The sequence below is a fragment of the Phyllostomus hastatus genome, unplaced genomic scaffold (assembly GCF_019186645.2).
Source record: "Phyllostomus hastatus isolate PE091 unplaced genomic scaffold, TTU_PhHast_1.1 phas_contig_98, whole genome shotgun sequence".
NCBI lineage: Eukaryota > Metazoa > Chordata > Mammalia > Chiroptera > Phyllostomidae > Phyllostomus > Phyllostomus hastatus.
In genome coordinates, this window is record NW_025333999.1 from 839050 (window position 1) to 858088 (window position 19039).

The 19039-nt window shown below is 47.1% G+C and overlaps 1 protein-coding gene across 13 annotated transcripts in view; it reads left to right on the forward strand.

Moving 5' to 3' along the window:
• Positions 1–190: 190 nt before the first annotated feature.
• The window catches only part of DNM2 (dynamin 2), an 86150-nt gene continuing 67301 nt past the window's right edge, over positions 191–19039 (forward strand). For 8 of the 13 annotated variants that reach the window (XM_045853320.1, XM_045853325.1, XM_045853313.1 and 5 more), the window contains exon 1: positions 193–546. In XM_045853320.1, the coding sequence (XP_045709276.1) occupies positions 386–546 (161 nt within the window). In that variant the 5' untranslated portion in view covers positions 193–385. Of the gene's footprint in view, positions 547–19039 lie in introns of all 13 variants that reach the window. The other 5 variants (XM_045853319.1, XM_045853322.1, XM_045853324.1 and 2 more) reach the window with 2 other exon arrangements.

Below are 19039 nucleotides of genomic sequence, written 5' to 3' on the forward strand. Positions count from 1 at the left end.
TTGACAAGTCGCTATCCGCTGCTATTGGCTCAAGGGTAACAGCGACAGGTCTTAACGTCCAATGAACCCGCGGGGAGGTCCCCAGGGGTAAGGCTCATCAGCCTTAAATCCATGATTCACGTTCATTGGCTGATCTGTGTGACTGGCAGTGTGTCCACCAATCAGGGGTGGCGTAAGGGTTTTGGGGCCCGGGCGGGAGGTCGCTCCGGTCGGGTGTCGTCCGAGAACCGGATGAAGTGGCGACTGTGAGGCCGAGGGAGCGGGCGTCGCGCTGAGCCCCGGGCGGGGAGCAACGGCCGCGGACGCCGCGGGACCGCGTCGTTGAGGGACGGGGGCGGGCAGGGAGCGCTGGGCGCTTGGCTCTCGGGCCGGGGCCGCCGGCGCCATGGGCAACCGCGGGATGGAAGAGCTTATCCCTCTGGTCAACAAGCTACAGGACGCCTTCAGCTCCATCGGTCAGAGCTGCCACCTGGACCTGCCGCAGATTGCCGTGGTAGGCGGCCAGAGCGCGGGCAAGAGCTCGGTGCTGGAGAACTTCGTGGGCCGGTAAGTGAGCGCGGTGGCGACGACCCGCGGGCGGTGGCCCAGAGCGGGGAGGGCGGACCGGGAATGGCGCGCCCTGCGCCTCCAGCGTAACTGCGGCGCTTGCGTGCCGGTGACGGGGACAGGGCCAGGGAGGCGGGCCCTGTGGGTCACTGTGAGCGTAGGGTTCCTTGAAGGGGCAGAGGAGCCGGCCCAGGATGGGCCGGGATGTGGGGTGGACCCCTGCCGACTGGTCACTAACTCTAGTGGGTGAATTCTACCATCGGGTTGCCTGTGGGTGAAGGTTAGGTTTCCCGTCTCTGTTCGAAACGTGTCACCTAGATATCTGTTGGACCGACCCCTGCCGTCTGGCTGGCTGTTCATTTATCTGGAGCAGTCCCTGCCTCCTGATTGGCTAACTCTGTCCTGAATAGGCCTCCCTGCTACCACCATTTGGCTGTCCATCTGTCCAGTTCTGCAGGGCAAGCTCCCTGCTGTCTAGCTATCTGTCCAGGGTGACCTGTGCTGTCTGGCCGCTCATCCGTGCTTTTCATAGAGTAACAGTTAGCCATCCCTCTGTTGCTTACCCCAGCTGGCCTCTGCTGTCTGACTGGCTGTCTGGACCCTAGGGGACCCTGTTGTCTGCTTCTCCTGGGCTGACTCCTCAGCTTGGTCCCTGGCAAACATTGGCTCTTCTCTCAACCAGGTTCATCTTTTTGCCTGTTTGGTGTCTGTCCTTCTAGTCTGTCCGTATTGCCTTAACAGCCCCCGACTGTCTGGCCCAACCTCTGGCAGGGTGTGGTGGGAGAATAGAGAAGGGAGCTGGAGGATGAGACTTGAACTGCTCTCTTCTCATTTGGAAGTAGGACCCCAGGAAGAACTTTCTACAGGTTTCTTTCCTGGCCTGCGTCAGGATGTTCCAGGGCCCTGGAACACAGGGACCAGCCCCCAAGCTAAAGCCTGCCAATTGGGGGCCCTCTTGGAGCCTGGGAAAGGGACTTATTGTCTGATCAGGCCTTCATGGTAAGAGCTGGGATAAGGCCTTCCCTGGGCAGCCCTGGGAAACCTTAGTTTGCCCACCTGTTCAATAGGCAAATTCTATTCTCTGGGCTGTTTCAGGGATGCAGGAAGCTAATGAATAAGAACTGGTCCTGTGGCCAGTTCCTTCTTTTGCCTTTTGCCTACCTCCCAGATGGGCAGTGTATTTCCATTCCAGGAAGGACTCCATTTGTAACTGTGCGGCTGCCAAGTGATAACATCATAGTTGTTGTTATTACTGTTGTCATCAGTGTTAAGAAGTAATGTTCAGCAGCAGGTGCCAGGCTGAGTTCTTTTCTTTTGTTTAAAATCCTCACTTGAGGATTTGTTTGTTGATTTTAGAGAGAAAGGGGAAGGAGAGAGAGAGAGAGAGAGACAGACAGACAGACAGACAGACAGACAGACATCGATGTGAGAGAAAAACATCTATCAGTTACCTCCTGTATACCCCCCAACTGGGGATTGAACCCACAACCTTGTGGTGTACACGATGATGCTCCAACCAACTGAGCCACCTGGCTAGGGCAGGCTGAGTTCTTCATTCAGCATCTTAACTCCCATGATAAGCAAGTGGAGTGGAGGTTCTGTTATCCCCACTTTAGAGATGAGCAGGGAGGTTCAGAAAGGACTTACTGTTTGCCCAAGGGCACCAAGCTGGTGCTCCGTGGAGCCCAGCAGAGGCCTGTGGTTTTGCTCCCAGCATTTCCTCCTTTGTCTTTGTTGCTTTGTACTCTGTCCACTGTGGCGGAAAGGTGTTGTTTTGGTGTCAGCCAGGCCTGTGCTGTGGGCCCCTGTGCATGACCATCTTCCTACTTGCCTGAGCTTCCAGTGGGTATCTGCAAAGGTCTGTCCATTTCAATTGCATTTGACTTTGGACGTTTTTTGACCCCTCCAGACCTTGGTTTCCCCTTCTAAAAATGGGGTGATGGTCCCTCAAGACAGTGCCAAGGATATAGTGACTTAATGTGTTGAAAGTGCTTACTTAGCACAGTGCTTGCACACAGTAGGTCTATATGGCCATTATTCATTGGTCTGGCTTCTCTCATATTGACAACAAAAGCTAATCAGAATTAAAGTGCTCTCTTGTTTTACGCCCAACTTCATTTAAGTCCTAGTAGGGTGGCACTGCTATGATCCCATTTTACAGAGCAGGAAATAGGCTCAGAGAACTGAGCACTCTTGGCTTGAGGTTGTTTGGTGAGGAATCAATGGTTCTGGGTGGTGGGGGCCTGAGTCTCTCTCCCCTCTCCACCTTTCTTCTGTTCCTCTGCCCCCTTACTATCTGTGCTGCCCACCCTGGCATATGGTATTGCCAGCTACTACTGATCCTGGCTTCTGTGGCAAGATCCTCCCAGAAGCCTGCGATGCAACATCCCATTTGAAGAACATTAATTCAGGGCCTGAGAACCAAAGTTGAAAAAGGCCTCTCTTTGGTTATGGGGTGCTCTAACAGAGCTAATTTCTTTTTATTTCTAGAATGTGGGGAAGGCTACTTAGATATAAAGCCCTGTTCCAAGGGGATGGCAGGTGGGCCTTTGAATTTCACTCTCTACTTCTTTTTCTGAATTTGGTCAAATCATTTTTTCTTATACTGTATACTTATACAGTGGATATCCTGGTTGGTTTCGAGGAACAAATAAGAGAGTGTCAAGGGCATGTGCCTGGGGGTCAGCACAAGCTGCTCTGTTTTATTGCTTCCTCCTTGTGGATTTTCTAAGGATGCGATGGGAGTGGGAATGACCTAGTTAACTTACCCCTGTACCAAGGGTTGCATATTGGTGGTCCCAGGACCCACAGTCTGCTTGCTGGAACTTCTGTTTCACCTGCATGGTGTTTAAAGTATTTTGTTTTTAATTAGCTGTCAATATTTTAAAATTAGATTCTGAATAAAATCCAGATTTTTTAAAGAAATATTTTATTTATTTTCAGAGAGAGAGGGAGAGAAACATCAATGTGTGGTTGCCTCTCACACATTGCCCCCACCTGGATTGTGCCCCCTACTGGGGACCTGGCCTGCAACCCAGGCATGTACCCTGACTGGGCATCGAACCAGCGACTCTTTTCATTCATAGGCCAGCACTCAGTCTACTGAGCCACACCAGCTGGGGGCAAAATCCAGGTTTTTGAAGTGCTGGCAAACCTCCAGAGATCTTTAGCGTTTAAAGTTCCACCATAGTTGGCTATACCCGTATGCCCGTGGCTGCTGCTGTTGTAATTGTTGTTTTCTGGTCTCCCTGTTCCTGTATTTTGCTTGGTGCAACTGCCTGGATCTCAGAATGAGCAGTCACTGGCTACCTGGTCAAACCAGGCTATTTGAGCTGCCACAGCCCCCACCACTACCTAATGTTTGCCCAGGCCTATTTCACATTTGCTTCCTGCCCATGGAAACCTTTGAGTTTAAGACCCCTGGCTCAGCACCAGCAGATAGACCTGTGGCCCTGAGGAAAGGGAGGAACTTGGGCAATTTTTGAGGCCTCCAACTCAAAAGGCCTGGGCTTGATCCTGTGAGCCTTTCCCCTCTCAGATGCTGTTTACCCAGCTAGCCAGTGGGGCTGTTAACAGTAATTACTCATAGGCCCCATTCAGGCATCCAGATTGGGTGTGTTTTTACCCCTTAGGGCAGATAAAGTCACCTGGTGCCCCTCATTGAGGGTGGAGTGAGGATTAAATGAGATCACTTAGAGCTCTTTGGAGCCTCTAGCACAGAAAAAGTGCTTAAAATGCTTCGCATTTTTCATTCCCTCATTGAGACTTATTTCTAGGCCCTTAGCTAGACACCAAAATCCCTGGCCTGGAGGAGCTGGCTTTCCAGCAGGGGGTAAATAAAGAAGAAACTTGGCAGAAGATGCCAATTTATGGAAAAAAAGAGCAGGATTAAGGAGATGTCTGTGTGTGGCCGGGGGGGGACAGAGGGAGGTTTATGGTTTAAATAGGTGGGAGGGGGTCACAGAAAGGGTCCTTTGATCAAAGACTTGAGGTGAAGGACGAGCCTCCATTGGACAGCTACTGGAAGAGCATCCCAGGCTGTGGAAACAGCCAGTGCAAAGGCACTGAGGTAGGAGTGTGCTTGGAGTCTAGTATAAGGGGAGGAGAGGAAGATAAGGGAGGTATGGTCATTCTGAGTAGGAGTGAGCTCTGTGAAGTCCTGGGTGCCAAGAAGGGCTTTGAGTAGAGGGAAAGCTGCTGATGGTGCCTTTACGGTCTCCCTGGACCTGGTTCTGGGCAAGCTGAGGCTTTTCCCTTTGATTTTCAGCTTTACATTGATTTTCTCAGTGAGCAGATTCATCGAATGCATGTAGGGGTCTAGTGCCATTTTTCTTTTAACTAGAAACAGCTGCCTGTGGGACTCTACCATTTCCAGCTGTGTTTCCATTTGGTCTTTGGTGATGTGTTTCACCAGGGAGACGTGGCTTCTGCCTGGCACACCGAGGGTGCCGGACAAATGTAGGATGACTATTAGTTTATGCCCCTGCCAGACATGGGCATGTGATCTGCCCTTTGGGCTGGTGTGTTCCCTTAAGTGTTTGAAGCCACTTGGCACGGATGGCTGCTTTTTCCATTGTTTTTTCTTCTGTGTGAAACCAAATTGTCTTTGCCCATGTGGTCTATAGTACCTGGGCCAGTCATAGTGGGGAGAGTCTAGAGGTGCCTCTGGGAATGTGTTGCTGTATATCAGTTGAATGACCTCACTGCTTTGGGCCTCAGTTTCCCCCTCTGGAAAATGGGGATCACAGAGGTCCCTCCCTCCAGGGAGTGGGCTGAGGATCAAATGAGCTAATCCTTGTGAAACATACGTGTTTTGCACAACCCTGGTCCAGACTCTGATGATCAGTTGTTAATCTCTGCTTCCTTAAAGAAAAAGAATTCATAATTACATAATTAATGTAAGTTAAAACCACATTTTAGCACAAATACTAAGTGAGGGCCTGTCAGTACAGACCAGAACCAGCTGGAGAACCACATGCATACGGCCCCCCGGGTTCTGAAATGCTAGCAGGATCCTGTTCTTGGTTTGTTTCTAAGTGGGAGTGGTGGCTGCAAACAAATATTTGGCCCTGAAAATTATTTCTGCTCATTTTGTTTATGGTGGTGGGAGATTGGGAACAAAAGTGCCTGGCAGTAGGGAATTGGCTAGGCAAACAATATGTCCAGACAACCGACTGAAATAACTGCTCAGAGTGATATAGAAGAGGATTTAATGACCCAGAAAGTCATGTAAGACCTTTTAGGTCCCAAACCACATGGATGGTGTGATCCTGTCTTGTTCAAAATAGTTTCATTTGCATAGTTAAAAGCCTGGGAAGATGTGTGTCTCCCTCCTACCCCCAGCCTCATATGTGGGTTGTCTCCCCATGTGATTCTTAGTTTAATTTTGCTCATTTGGTGATTCTGTTTATAACCAGGATGGATTATTTATATTCAGGAAGACAAATTTCTCCAAAGTTCAGAGTTATTTGTCTGGAGATAATGTCCCTCAGTAGGTACACAGATTGAAATCCTCTGCTAATAAGCCAGGTCAGATCTTGGTGAGGGCGGAGGACTGGCTTGTGGAAAGTTTTAGAATTAGAGTTTTCAAAGATAGAGCGGGAAGAAGGGGCTGGTCTTGGAATGGAACCCTGTGCTTCTCTGGGTGTTTGCGTGTGGCTCAGAGCCACATCTGCCAAGCTTTTGCTTGATTTGAATGAAAATGCTGAAATTATAGGACCCTCTACTGTAGAAAGAAATGGGAGCATCAGCTAACCCTTAATTTACTGGGGTTGCCAAGTGCATGCTGTAATTAAGCCCTTACTGTGTTAAAGCTTTGAAAAAGCGCAAACCAATAATGAGATATTTATAGGGTATTAGCTACAATATGAATAAAAGAAAATAGTTGTTCTACCCATGAAGCAGGATGGCACTGGAGAGGAAAGACTCCTGCTTCTGGGTGCATTTGGGTTCCTGTTAGTGTTGGTGATGAGGCCCCTGCTGGTGCTGGGGGGTTCCCCCTTGGAGTCACTCTCAACTTGAACAGGATGCTGGGTGGCTCTTTTGGTTTCACCTGCTGCTTGATGTTTATGATACAGTAAGAGCTGATGTTTGTGGAGAATCACCCTGTGCAGTATCTAAAATCTGACCACAAGGTCCTAGCAGCTGTGGGGAGGTGGGTGCTGCTCTTAGCATCCCTGCTTCAGAGGTGGGAAAATTGAGGCCAGATGGAGGCCTTGCTTGAAGTCACACAGGGAGTAGTGCAGGAGCCAAGGCCTGAGCTGGGCCTTACTCATCCAGAGGCAGATACCCAAGGACAGTGGGGATGAGAAGGTGTGGCCATGGCTCTCAGGAGTGGGGTGAACAGGGGACATCATAGCACTCGTGTCCAAGAATGGGGTAGAGGTCGCAGATTCAGCAACTTCCAGCTTTTGGAATCATTAGATTAGCTGTGTGTCAACTGGCATGCCTTAAATAGCACCTACTCTGTGCCACATGCTGGGGATCCAGCAGGGACTGAGAAGGACAGAGATCAGGTGAATGGTTACATGAAGCAAGAACATTCTGAAGATCAAGAAATGGGGTGAAAATGGGGGGTGAGTAGGTGACAGAGTGGCTGGGCAGGGGGCTTCTTCAGAAGAGGGTGTCTGGGTGGGTGTCCTGCAATGGAACCAGTCCCTCAAGAACCCCAGAGAAGACTGCCCCAGGCAGAGGGAACGGCGCACCTGGCCTGCTGGGTGCCTGCTGCACATGTGGAAAAGGGATGGAGATGGAGGCAAGAATCAGCAGGCACGTGAGGGGCAGGAAACTGCTCATTGTGGGCCTATTTTTTGTAATTTTAATTACACAAGTAGAACGCTGGTGACATTGTTGTAAAAAGGGAAATCATGACATTTGAGGAAGACCACATGGCCCACCCCGTCCCTTCCTCCCAGCTCTGCCTGGGAACACCATTGCCAGTTTGGGGTATGTCTTACCAGACCCCTCTTGTGTATTTATGTGCATACGTACATGCTGGTACCTATAGAAAATGTATAGCACTTTTAGGGGCTGGATCTTTTTTAGTATGTCTTCTTTCCAGAACTGGGACCAACCCATTTATGTAGTTTGGCAGCCTGCTTCCCAGCCACTCAACACATCCTAGAGGTCTTTACATGTTGGGATGTTTGTAACTGCTGCTTAGAGCTTTGTGATTGTCCCAGAGGGGTAGGAAATGGGGCAGGGGGCCAGCAAAGTTGCTGTGGCTGTCTAGATGAGTGGTGACAGTACCCTTCGTGTGCCCTGATCTACGCTTAAGTCCAGTGCTTGATCTGATCCCCGTTAACAGATCAGGAAACTGAGTCACAGAGGCTTGCCCCGGGATGCTGGGGTTTCAGGTGGTCAGACTTGAACCTAGAGCCTTAGCTGGGCTGGGAAGGCCTACCCCACAGCTCAGCTGACCTACGGTGGAGTAGCACTTACACCCCCTGGCTTCCTTGGATCTTCCAACTACTTCTTCCTTTTGACCTGGTTTCATGGGGTCTGGTTTCCACTCTCCCTGCAGTGTGTCTTTGTGCCTCAGCATGACCTCAGAAGTTTCTTGAACAAGGCAGGATGTGAAGGAGTAATCCATACTGTTTTAGAGTCCTTGTGGTGCCTAGTGCAATGCTTCACTTGCTTGATTATCCTCCTTCACTGGTGACTGGGACTGTGACTCTGGTCTTCCTCCTACATGGAATGGACTTCTCATGTCTTAGAGGCACTTGCCATGTGCCAGGTACTGAGTACTGCTGTATGTCATCTGGGGTCAGCTGCATTTCACAGATGAGGCAGTGGAGGGGCAGAAATGGGGCAGGTAGGTGGGGGCCTCTGGGCCCTCATACTTACCCACTTGTCCAGTCAACCAGTATTTTTCCATGGTGGAAAAAGTCACCACCATAGCAAGTGACAGGCTGTGTTCAAATGGGGGTGTCATGGTGAGCAAGACTCAAGAGGTCCTTATCGTCTCAGGATGCACATTCCAGTTCTAAATGAGAGGAGGCCTGTGGAAAATGGAGGCTCTGATATGGAGCCTTGGGGCAGGGATGGTGGTCAGGGATTGCTTCTTGGAGGAGGCTGTAGGTCTTTCTGCTGAGGTGAGGAGGACAGGCAGGAGCTGGCTGCTGAACTCGTTGTTCCTTTGTGCCCATCTTGCCTGGCTGTGGGCCCCAGCTCTTGGCTTGTGCCCTGTTGTCCTTAGGGCACTTTCTTTTCTGTGTTACGGCTATGCAGTACTTCACAATGCAAACGCACCTTTATTTATGAGCCCTTGGTATGAGGCTCTTCCCAGTCATTCAGCCCCAGGATTTGCACCTAGACAGGGTGTACCTGTGTAGAATGTTGAGAAGGAAGACACCAGCAGGTTGATGGGCAGCATGGAGTATCCAGAATGCCAACAAGTAACTGCTTCACTGGGGTTGGATGAGCAGATTTGGCACTGATCAGCACATCCTCACTATGCTTCACCCCTTCTCACCTCCCCCATGCCCTGGACCAGTGCAGTCTTCTCTGCCCTGGTCCCGAAGCTCCTGCCCACGCCACCCCCCACCCCAGCCACGCCCCTCATCTACTGCGCTCCTGTGAACACCTTAGTCAGGGCACCCTCCTCTTTTGCTCACCAGCCTCCATGGGCTCCCACCTCACTTGGGGTGAAAGCCCAAATAGTCCTCCTATGACTCCTGTCACCTTCTCCACTTTCTGCTTTGCTTATCCTACCAGCCACGTGGCCTCCTGACTGCCCCTGGGGCCCCCTAGACTCGCTTCTACCCTGGGCCTTTCTCTCCCTCTCTCTGCATCTCCTTTTTCCTAGAGCTCTGTACCACCTGACCTGCCCATCTCTTCTCAGGTCCCTGCTCAAACATTACCTCCTTGAGAGGCTGTCTCTGACCTGCTCCAGTTTAACACAGGACCTGATACTTTCAGACTATCTGTCTTGATGGGTTTTTTTAGAGTTCTCACTAGTACCTGAAGTTTTTTGTTTCCTCTCTCTATCTTCCCCTTGCTGTCCTGGTACATAGCGGGAGCATGCATATTGAATAAATGTACCTAGAAACCAACATTGGATTCATTTCACTGCACAAATGTGCATTGAGATGGGGGCCAGAGGAGTGCTCCAGGACTTGCCTTAGAGGGGCTCACAGTCCAATTGGGGGGTGTGGGACTAGGAACAGACAGGGGCATCGGGTGCTCTCCAGAGACACAGAAGCAAGTGCATTTTCTTAATGGGTAGGCTGTGATTTGCCTCGTTGTCACAAAGAGTAATAATAACAGGCTAAAGACCCCAAGGCAGGCCAGGCGTGGGTGTCTCTGTAGACGGGCTCCTGGCTATTAAGATGCTTTCCCTTCCCTGGACCCTGCACAGCTACCAGTCAAGTGCCCCCTCCAACTCACTCTTGCTTTCTGTCTTGGTGCCAGGCAGTCCCGGCAGGAGAGGACGCTGCTCTGCCCAGACACTTTAGCAGTCTCAAAACAAGGACCTGAGGTTTTAAAGTCAGTGCCCACTTCCCCCTGCTGCATGCTCATGTGCCCGCTTGGACCAAGAACCAAGGAAAGGAAGCTTCTGGGGGTTGTCACTCCCTAGCTCTGGTAGCCCATTAGTATCCGCCATAGGGAGATGCCATAAAATACCAGCTCCCATTTCCAGACCCCTCTCCAGGCCAACTTAAACTCCCAGGGGTGTCCCAGGCATGTGCCACAGCTCAGAGAACCACTGCTCTGTTTGTCACAGTAGACCTCCTTTGATTTACTTGAATCCACTAGGACCGCACACCCGTGGGGCTGTGGACAAGTAGCCAGCAGAGCTCTCTAGGGCCCCAGTGACACCCTATGTTCAGATGTAGGAGGAGGCACCCTGGAGACTCTGCCACATGACACATTTTCCCAGAGATAAGAGTGTTTTGGGGCTGGCAGGCTGGCAGGCAAGTGGAGCAGGCAGGAACAGTCCCAGCTGGGGTTACACCCGCCTGCTGGGTGATACACCCTGGCACGACAGGCCAGCCCCCCGTCGTGGGTCAGGGACACAGCCCCATCTGTCCCAGACCACGAGACCTTTGTCTTTAGTGCTGATGGCCAGGGTCCTTCTTAGAGGGTCACAATTTCCTCACCCAGGAGGCGCCCAGCTGGCCCTGCAACTGGGGAGCTAGGGCTTTGAGAATTTGTTATTTTTACCTGACAGGGCGATGGAGTGCCAGGGATCTAAAAATCAAGATTGGGGGCCTGCGACCAGAGGCCAGGAGCCACCCACTCAGCTGGAGAGAGCCTTCCTGTGGTTTGGGTTGGCATGGTTTCTTGTCTTGTTACGTGGAGTTCCCCTCGTCTGGGCGGAAGCCCTTTCAACGGAAGCCTGGCTTCTGAGGTGTCTGCCCTGGTGGCATTTCCCCATGCACCACCTGGCACAGGTTGCTGGGGAGCTCAGGGTAGGTTGCTTTCTGAGGTGTGGAGGCCCTATCTGGAATGCACTCCCAGCACTAGGTGAAAAATAACTGCTGGCTTGATTTTCCAACTTCTCTCTTTTTTTAATTACCAAATTATTAGACTGGTCATTATAAAATAAAGTTCACTCCTTTAGGATGTACACAGAGTAAGGTGGAGTTTCCTGTTGCCTTTTGCATGGAAACTACCTCCATTAGTGTGTGGCTCTTGTCAGGTCCTTTTTCTATATTTCTATGTGTGAATGTCCCCTGTCCACTCTTCCCCCCCAGTGCCACCATAAGTTTATCCCTGACAGTCAGGTCTTGCCAGAATGTGACCACCTCATGCCAAGTCCCTGCTATTTAGTGGCCTGAGCGGTTTTTGTCCTTGTTTTGTTTTTAATAAAGTTTTTATTTGGGAATAATTTTAGATTTATGAAAAATAAGCTTTAAATCTACAAAAAATTTCCAAAGATACAAAGAGCTACCATATATCTTTCACCCATCTTTCCCTAACATTAACATCTTACCTTTATATAGTACATTTCTCACAATTAAGAAGTTAACCTTAGTATGTTACTATCATTGATAAGTGCCAGACTTTATTCAGATTTCCCCAGTTTCCTCCCATGTCCTTTTTCTGTCCCAGGGCCCCATCCAGGATCTCACATGGCATTTTGCTGTCACATCTCCTTATTCTCTGCCTGTCTGTAACAGTACCAGTATTTTCTTTTTTCTCATGACCTTGGTATTTTATAGAAAGCCCTTTGATTTGGGTTTATCTTGTATTTTCTCATGATGACACTAGGATTTGGGTTTGGGGAAGAAGACGACAGGTGAGGTACCCCTCTCTTCGCATCCTGTCAAGGGTCCTAAATATCAACAAGGCTTACCATGGGTGATGTTGGCCTTGAACTCTTGATTAAGGTAATGCCTGTCAGCTTTCCCCACTGCAAAGTACTCATTTCCCCCTTTTTATATACCATTCTACTGAAGCACTAAGGGTTATGTAATTGTTTGAATAAGTAATAGGTAATGTCCAAAAGCCTCAAGTTAAAAGCCATTGTAAAGGATGGAGAGAGGCCTTTCTGTCCTCCCGCTTCTATGGCCAGCATCCCCATAGTTAATCACTCTTTGAAGTCTCCTATGCGTCTTGCCAGTTTCTCAATGCAAACAGAAGCAAATGTGAGTGTGTTTTTATTCTCTCCTCCCCCATACACAGCTTTACACTCTGTTCCAAACAGTGAGATTGTTACTTCACAGTATTTCTTGGAGATTTTAGTGTATTAGCACATAGAGTGCTTGCTCATTTGTTTTTTTTTTTTCTCCCTTGAGGTATAATTTAACCATAGTAAACCACAAACTATTTTTAGTGTACAGTTCTAAGAGTTTTGAGAAATGCAAAAGTACTATAATCAACACACAGAATACTTCTGTCACCCCCAAAATGTCCCTGTGCCCTTTTGTAGTCATCCCATCCCCACCCTCCATACCTGGCTCTTGGGAACTAATGGGAACACCACCCCATGGTTTTGCCTTTTCCAGAATGTAATATAAATGGGCTCATGCAGCTTTTTTAGTCTGACTTGTTTCCCTCTGGATGATGCCTTTGAGAGCCATCTAAGCATCAGTAGTTCAGTCTTCTTTATTGCTGAGGAGTAGTTCATGGTATGGCTGGACCACCATCTGTTGAACCAGTTACTGAAGGAATTGGGTTGTCTCCCGACTTGGATATAAACACTTATGTGAAGGTTTCTTTGTGGTTCATAAGTTGAGATACATTTTTTTAAACCCTCATCTGAGGGCATTTTCTCACCCAAGGACATTTTTTTTTAAAAGATTTTTATTTATTTAGTTTTAGAGAGAGGGAAAGGGAAGGAGAAAGAAAAGGAGATAAACAGGTATGAGATCGATTGGTTGTGTCTCACCCACCTCCAATTGAGGACCTGGCCCACAACCCAGGCATTTGCCCTTACTGGGAATCAAACCTGCAACCTTCCAGTACGCAGGCAAGAACTCAGTCCACTGAGCCACACCAGCCAAAGCACTGAGGACATTTTTTCATTGCTTTTAGAGAAAAAGGAAAGGAGAGAGAGAAACATCGATGTGAGAGAAACATCTATTGGTTGCATCTCTTATGCGCCCCAACTGGGTATCAAACCCACAACCTTTTAGTCTACAGGACATGTGCCAGCCAACTGAGCCACAATGGCCAGGGCAGAGAGAGGTACATTTAGAGTTAATTTTTTATGATTTATGAAGTCTGGATTGAGATTTAGCATATGAATGTCCAAAGACCATCCTTTTTCCATTGAATTACCATTGTCAGAAATCAGTTGGTCATGTTTATGGGGGTCCATTCCATACATCTGCCCTTTGGCCCAAACCACATTTCTTTAGCTTTGTAGTGAGTCTTGAATCAGGCCAGTTGAGTCTTTGTTTATCTTTCCCAAAACTGTTTTGGCCAGCCAAGTTCCATTGCCTTTACATATAAATTTTATTTTATTTATTTTATTATTGGTTTTTATACTCCTTACCTGGGGATATGTTTACTGAATTTAGAGAGGGGGAGGAAGAAACATCAGTTGGTTGCCTAATGTACACATCTGGACTCGTGATGGAACCTGAAGCCTTTTGGTGCACAGGATAGCACTCCAATAAACTGAGCCACCTGGCCAGGGCTACTGTATCTCTTGATTACATAATTTCTCTGTGGTTGATTTAATCAGGTGTTACTTTGTACAGCAATAGGCTTTATAGACTCAGAAAAGTAGGCTGTGCCACATAGCCTAGGTGTGCAGTGGGCTGTACCATCTAGGTTTGTGTCAGTGTGCTTCATGATGTTTGCACAATGATGACACTGCCTGATGATGCATTTCTCTGTTGTTAAGCAATGCATGACTGTATTTTCTCCCATTATGTGTTGAAAATATGGTGTCCTTTGAAGCAGAAAAGTTTGAAGTTTTGATGAAGTCCCATTTATCTATTTTTTCTTTTGTCACTTACATTTTTGGTGTCATATCCAGGAAACCATTGCCAATCCATGAAGGTCATAAAGATTTACTCTTATATTTTCTTTTAAATATTGAGTAGTTTTAGCTCTTACATTTAAGTCCCTAATCCATATTGAGTTCCTTTTTTATGTGTGGTGTAAGGTAAGAGTCCAGCTTCATTCTTATGCATGTGGCTATCCATTTGGTCCAGCACCCTTTGTTGAAAAGACTATTCTTTCTTCGTTGAATGGTCATGGCACCCTTGGTCGAAAATCAGTTGACCATAAATGCAAGAGTATGTATTTCTGGATTCTCAAATCTATGCCATTGGTCTTTAAGTCTACTCTAATGCCAATACCACACAGTCTTTATTACTGTACCTTTGTAAAAAGTTTTGAAATTGGGAAGTGTGATTTCTCCAACTCCACTCCTCTCCTCTCCTCTCCTCTCCTCTCCTCTCCTCTCCTCTCCTCTCCTCTCCTCTCCTCTCCTCCCCTCCCTCCCTCTCCTCTCCTCTCCCTCCCCTCCCCCTCCCCTCCCCCTCTCCTCCCTCCCCCTCCCCCTCCCCCCCTCCCCCCCTCCCCCCCTCTTTTCTCTTTTCTTTTCTTTTCTTTTCTTTTCTTTTTCTTTTCTTTTCTTTTCTTTTCTTTTCTTTTCTTTTCTTTTCTTTCTTTGGTGGCTATTCTCCGTCCCTCACATTACTATATGAATTTCAGGATCAGCTTATCAATTACTACAAAAAAAGGCATTTGGGATTTTGATAGGGGCTGTATTGAATCTCTGATCAATTTGGTAGAGATTGCCATCTTAGCAATATTAATTCTAATCTATGAATACAAGATATTTTTATTAGGTCTTTAATTTCTTTCAACAGTGTTTTTTAGTTTTTAGTGTAAAAGTTTTTGCTTCTTTTGTTAAACTTATTCACAAGTATTTTATTCTTTTCTATGCTGTTGTAAACAATCCCACATTGTTTACTTAATTTCATTTTCAGATTAACTGATACTGTACAATAACATAACTGATTTCGTATATTGATCTTGCATTCTGAAATGTTGCTGAACTTATTATTTCAAAGAGTTTTTTGGGAGGGGATGAGATTCCTAAGCATTTTCTCTAGAAATGATCATGTTATCTGAGATTAGTTTTCCTCCTTTTGGATGCCTTTATCTCTTTTTCTTACCTAATTGCCCTAGCTGGGACATCCAGTACAATGTTGAACAGCAGTGAGAGTGGCCATCCTTGTCTTGTTCCTGATTGTAGAGGGAGAGCTTTCAGTGTTTCACCACAAAGTATATTAGCTATGGTTTCTGTATAGATGTCCTCTATCAGGTTGAGGAATTTCCTTTCTCTTCCTAGTTTGTTGAGTGCTTTTTGTTATGGAAGGGTATTGGATTTTGTCAAATGCTTTTACTGCATCTATTGATACACAATTATAGTAATTATAGTTTTGTCATTTACTCTATTAATATGTATTGTGTTGATTTTTGACATTTTTGGACCACCTTTGGATTTCTGGGATAAATCCCACTTGGGTATGGTGCATAACTCTTTGTTTTTTGAGTTAATTTTTATTTATTGATTTTAGGTGAGGGAGAGAGAGAAAGATGTCCATTTGTTGTTCCACTGATTTATGCATTCATTGGTTAATTCTTGTATGTCCCCTGACCGTGGATTGAACCCTCAACATTGGCATATCAGTGTGATACTCTAACCTACTGAGCTACCTGGCCAGAGCCAGTGCATAATTCTTTCTGTATGTTGCTAGATTTGTTGTATTAGTATTTTGTTGAGGATTTTTGTATTTGTCTAATATTCTTAAAAAATAGCAGTCTGTAGTTTGCCTGGCTTTGATATCAGGATGATGCAGGCCTCATAGAATGAGTTAGGAAGTGTTTCTTCCTCTTCTGTTTTTTGAAAAAGCTTGTGAAAGATCAGTATTACTTCTTTAAATGTTTGTTAGAGTTCACCCATGAAACCATTTGGAACTCAGCTTTTTGAAAGGTTTTTGAACATGAATTCAAACCTCTACTTGTTATAGGTCTATTGAGATCCTGTTTCTTTTTTAGTCAGTTTTAATAATTTGTGTCTTTCTAGGAATTTGTCCATTTCATCTAGGTTAATTTGTTGGCACAGTGTTTTCTTATGATCCTTTTTATTTCTGTAAGGTTGGAAGTGATAGCCCCTTTTCTTATTCCTGATTTCAGTAATTTGAGTCTTCTGTATTTTTTCCCTTGGTTAATTTGGCTTAAAGGTACATCGATTTTTTTTTATCTTTTTAAGGAACAAATTTTGGTTTTACTGATTTTTCTCTATTTTCCTGTTCTCTATTTCATTTATTTTCTCTCTCATCTTATTTCCTTCTTCCTGTTCACTTTGGGGTTGGTTTGTTTGTCTTTTTCCAGGTTCTTAAATGGAAGATTAATTTTTTATTTGAAATATATTTTCTTTTTAAAAATTAAATTGATTTGAATTTTAAAACTTTTTTAAAAAGCTTTATTGGGTTATAATTGATATACAGAAAATTATCGTCTTTCTTTCTTTGAGATGGGTGCTTACATCTATAAATTTCCCTGTGTGTGTTGCTTTAGCTGTATCCTATATGTTTTTTTTTGAAATAAAGATTTTATTTACTTATTTTAGACAGAGGGTAAGGGAGGGAAAAAGAGAAGGAGAGAAACATCAATGTGTGGTTGGCCTTCCGGGGCCCCCTACTGGGGACCTGGCCTGTAACCCACGCATGTGCCCTGATTGGGAATTGAACCGGCGACCCTTTGGTTTGCAAGCCGGTGTTTGATCCACTGGGCCACGCCAGCCAGGGCTAGCTGTATCCTATATGTTTTTGTGTGTTGTGTCCACTTTTCATTAATCTCAAAGTATTTTTAAATTAATTATTATTTTTGTTAGAGAGGGGGGAGGGGTGCAGAGAAAGAGGGGGAGAGAAACATCAATTGGTTGCTTATTGTATGTGCCCTGACTGGGTACTAAACCTGCAATCCAGGCATGTGCCCTGATAGGGAATTGAACCTGTGACCTTTCACTTTGTGGAATGACACACAACAACCTGAGCCACACCAGTCAGGGCTCAAAGTATCTTTTAATTTCCTCATTTCTCATTTGAATAGTGGGTTATTTAGGAATGTGTTGTTTAATTTGCACATAGTCATGAATTTCCCAAAATTTCCTTTGTTTTTCTTTTAACTTCCTTCCATTGTGGCCAGATATCATGCTTTGTAAGATTTCAGTCCTTTTACAGTTGAGTCTTGTTTTGTGGCCTAACTTCCTTCTGTCCTAGAGAGTGTCCTATGTACCCTTGATAAGAATGTGTGTTCTGCTGCTGTTGGGTGGCGGGTTCTATACGTGGTGGTTAGGTCTTATCGGTTTATGGTGGTGCTGACATTTTTTGTTTCCTTGTTGACCTTCTGTTTAGTGTTCACATAGTCTCCAACTACTATTATTGACTCACTTCATTTCCCTTTCCCTTGCTTTCTTTATAGCTGTGTAGTGTTCCTCAGTCAGGACCAGTCCCACCAAATGCAGTCACTGTCCTACATGAGCTTTTAGTTTTGTGGGTTTCTAGTTCTCCCTTCTGACAGAGCATTTGGGCAGAGAGAGTTTGGGGTCCTCAGGCTATGTGTGTCTCCTGTGTCCAGGGCTGATTCCTGTAATGGGGTTGCTGTGTTAGAGAGGAAGTGGATTTAGAAGCATCTTTCTGGGTTTGCCTGGAAAGGCTGTGCCAAGGTCCTTCCTGAGGTGCCAAGGAGAAGAGTCTCCCTTCCCCATCACCTTTGTGAACTGTCCTGTGAATGGCACATTCACATGCCTTACAGCCTTACACATGCCGGGTGCTGGGTTACCGTGACTCATCCTGCCAGTCCTGCTGACATCCCAGTGGGGCTGGCACTCTTGTTACCCCCATTTTACAGACAGAACAGTTGAGCCTTGGGAGAGTGACGGCCCTCATCCACGTCACACGGTGTGGCCATGGCTGAATTGTCCAGCCGCAGACTTGGTGCTCTGCACCACTCACTGCGTCTGCTCACCAAGTTGTCCCTATAGGGAGATGTGACTGGCCTTCCTGTCTTCAGGGTTCAGGGGGTCTTTCCATCTTTGTTCCTGGATGTGTGGGTGCAGACTGGGACCGTGTCATGCAGATGGGGACAGGGATGAGGCCAACTGGGTTGTTGCCTCATTGGTATGGGGGCGCTGTTAGCTGTGTGGCTTTGTTCCAGATGACCTAACCTCTTTAGCATCAGTTTTAGCTATCTGAGAAATGGGGTTGGTGAGAGCCCCCATGAGAGTGAAACAAGGACTTGTGTGTATGCTCTTCAGTGCAATGCCTGTGTTATATGTACCCTGGAGATACCAGCTACTCTTGTTGTTTACTCCTCATCAGGCATTTATTGAGCACCTGCTGTGTGCCAGACACCATGCTGGGTGCTGGGGACCTAGCAGTGAACAAAGCAGGCAAGAATCCTTGTCTCCTTAGGGCTGACAGTTGAGGGTGGGAGGGGAGATCAGGAGGCAGGAAGGGAGCTTAGATGCCCCTGGCAGGGTCAGGGCAAAGATCCTGCAGGGGGAGGGGACAGAACCTGGCCTGGGGAGGTGAGGGCTCTCTGAGGAAGAGTGGAGGGTGCTGTGGGGGCATATGGGGGCAGAGCAGCCTAGGTTGAGGCATCAGCCCCCAGGGCCTTGAGTTGGGAGCCTAAGAAGTGAGCAGGAAATGATAAGGAGGTGATAGGGTGCTGATACAGGGCCCTATGAGTGAGTCAGAGGGAGGACACTGATTTTGTCCCAAGAATGCTGGCAGCTGTCGGTTTTAAGCTCGGTGCAGTGTTTGAAAAGCTCTGGTTGGCTGCTGGGTTGAGCACACAGCAGGCAGGGCCAGGCCCTGGAAGATGGGTGGAGTGTGGCTATGACCAAGGGGACTTAGCCTAAGGATGTTGGAATGAGCAGAGAGGAGGAGCCCTGGGACTGGGTACCTTTCGGGCAGCTGACAAAATTGCTTGAGAGATGAGCAGTAGGGACTGGGGAAGTGACCTTGCTGTCAAGGTCACAAAGCTGGCCGGCCAGTACACCATGCAGACTATCTGC